We start from the raw sequence: 2,042 nt of genomic DNA on the forward strand, positions 1-2,042 counted from the left end.
GAATCGAGCCTCTCCTCCTGCTGCTGCTGCTGCTGCTGCTGCTGCTGCTGCTGCTGCCCCGCCCCCCTCGCCTGCTGCTGCTGATGCTGCCGCTGCGCGGCAGCCGCTGCGCCGCCGCCGGGCGCCGCGTCCCCTTTGAGGACCGCCTCAGCCCGGCTGACGAGCGCGCTGCTGCCGCCGCTCGCGCTGCCGCCGCCGTTGCCGCCGCCGTCCCCGCCGCCGGCGCTATTGCCCAAACTGTGGTCAGAGCGCCCCGGGCCGCTGCCGCGGGCCGGCCGCGGGGCGGAAGCTGCCCCGCAGCTGTCGATCACGACGAAATCGTGCTCGAACGAGTCCGAGAGGTGGCGTGCGTGGTGGGCGCTGCCGGTGGCGCCGTGGGCGCTGCCGCTGCCCTGCAGGGGGTGGTGCTGCGCGGGCTGCAGCGCGTGCTGCCTCTGCTGCTGCTGCTGCTGCTGCTGCTGCTGCTGCTGAACGGGGGCCCCCGCCGGAACTGGCGGCAGCTGCTGCGCCGCCGCGGGCTGTCGCGCCTCAGCCGGCGGCGCCGCCGCCGCCGCTGCGGCCTGCGCGGCGTGCCCTGCTGCAGCGTGCTGCTGCAGCTGCGGCCGCACAATCAGCGGCGGCGCCGGCGGCGGCACGCCACGTGCCTGCGCCTGCGCCGCGCCGACGCCGTCGCGAGGCTGCTGGTGCGGCCCACCCGTGCCTTCACCTCCGCCGGCCCCTGTGTGTCCCGCCAGAAACGGGTGCTGGAAGAACTCTTCGAACGACAGCCGCTGCACGGGGTTGCGCTTGAGCAGCTGCCCGACCAGGGCGCGGCAGCTGCCGCCCAGCCGCGCGGCGACGTGCTCCGGCAGGCGCGCCTCGCCTCGCTCAATGTTGCGCAGCAGGTGCACGTGGTTGGTGCCGTTGAAGGGGGGGCGCCCGGTCAGCAACTCAAACAGGATGGTGCCCACGCTCCACAGGTCAGCCTGGGGGGTGGGTGGAGACAGGGGGTGCAAGAAGCTGAGGAAACACTAGTTAATACGGGACTAAACACCTTATGCTATAGGGGCAGCAATTCACAGTTGGTGCGGCATAGGGGCTGCTGCAGGAGAGCGCCATGCCAGTTTATTAGCAACCGGGGGGTTGGGAGTGTGCCATCAAGGACAGCCTAGGGCGGGCGTTCATGCAGACGGCGACGACAGGCGCGAAGGGGCGGCGGCGCCGGCAGGGCCCGGCGCTAGCGCTGGCCCGTGTGCTGCCGCCCGTCGCCGACCCCCGGCGGCGCGCCCGGGCCCGCAGCGGCAAGGCCGCGCAGCGCCCGTTGCGACCCCACGCCCCCACGCCGGGTGCAATCCCAGGGGGTCACTTGCGGACGAGAGGGTCGCGACCGTGCTCTCGTCCAAACGGGCGGTCGAACAATCGGTCAAACGGCGGTCAAACGGCGGTCAAACGCGGACGGGCGGGGGCCGCGCGCCCACCTTGGCGTCGTACTTTTGGAACTGCAGTATTTCCGGGGCCATGTATAGGGGTGAGCCGCAGAGCGTCTCTGCCAGGCCCTGGGGGGCCAGCGACCGGGCAAAGCCAAACTGCAAGGGTGGGGGGAGGGGGGAGGGTTCGGGGGTTTACCGGACGTGTGAGGGCGCGGCGCGGCGGTGCGAGGAGGCGGTGATCCTGTTGTAACGGATTCTGGGGACTCCAGGGGGTCTTGGTGTCGATGTGTGTGTGTATGTGTGTGTGTGTGTGTGTGTGTGTGTGTGTGTCGGAGAGAGAGAGAGAGAGAGTGTGTGTATGAGAGTCCAAGCTGCTCGGCGCCCGGCGCTCTTTGACCGTGAACAAGCAAGCGCTGACAGCGACCAGGCGGCCGCCGCTGCCGCTCGCCCGTCTGCTCCCTCCAGGCGGCACCTCCGCCGCTGACGCCGGTCCCCGGTGCCCTCTGCCCAGCAGCCCCCCATGATCTTGACCGCTGCTCACGTCCGCGATCTTGACCAGCGGCGTGGCGCTGGCGTCCGACAGCAGCAGGTTCTGAGGCTTCAGGTCGCGCTGCCAGGGGGGGGGGTTTGGGG

General features: G+C 71.2%; 1 protein-coding gene across 1 annotated transcript; it reads right to left on the reverse strand.

The window, feature by feature from the left end:
- Positions 1-225: 225 nt before the first annotated feature.
- Positions 226-1,499, reverse strand: MNEG_16560 (unc51-like kinase; the record flags this gene model as incomplete). Its single annotated transcript, XM_014034970.1, has 3 exons — positions 226-237; positions 312-965; positions 1,458-1,499. The coding sequence occupies 3 exons, from the start codon at positions 1,497-1,499 to the stop codon at positions 226-228; spliced, it is 708 nt and encodes a 235-aa protein (XP_013890424.1).
- Positions 1,500-2,042: the final 543 nt, after the last annotated feature.

This window comes from Monoraphidium neglectum (assembly GCF_000611645.1).
Source record: "Monoraphidium neglectum strain SAG 48.87 unplaced genomic scaffold scaffold06516, whole genome shotgun sequence".
Taxonomy (NCBI): Eukaryota; Viridiplantae; Chlorophyta; class Chlorophyceae; order Sphaeropleales; family Selenastraceae; genus Monoraphidium; species Monoraphidium neglectum.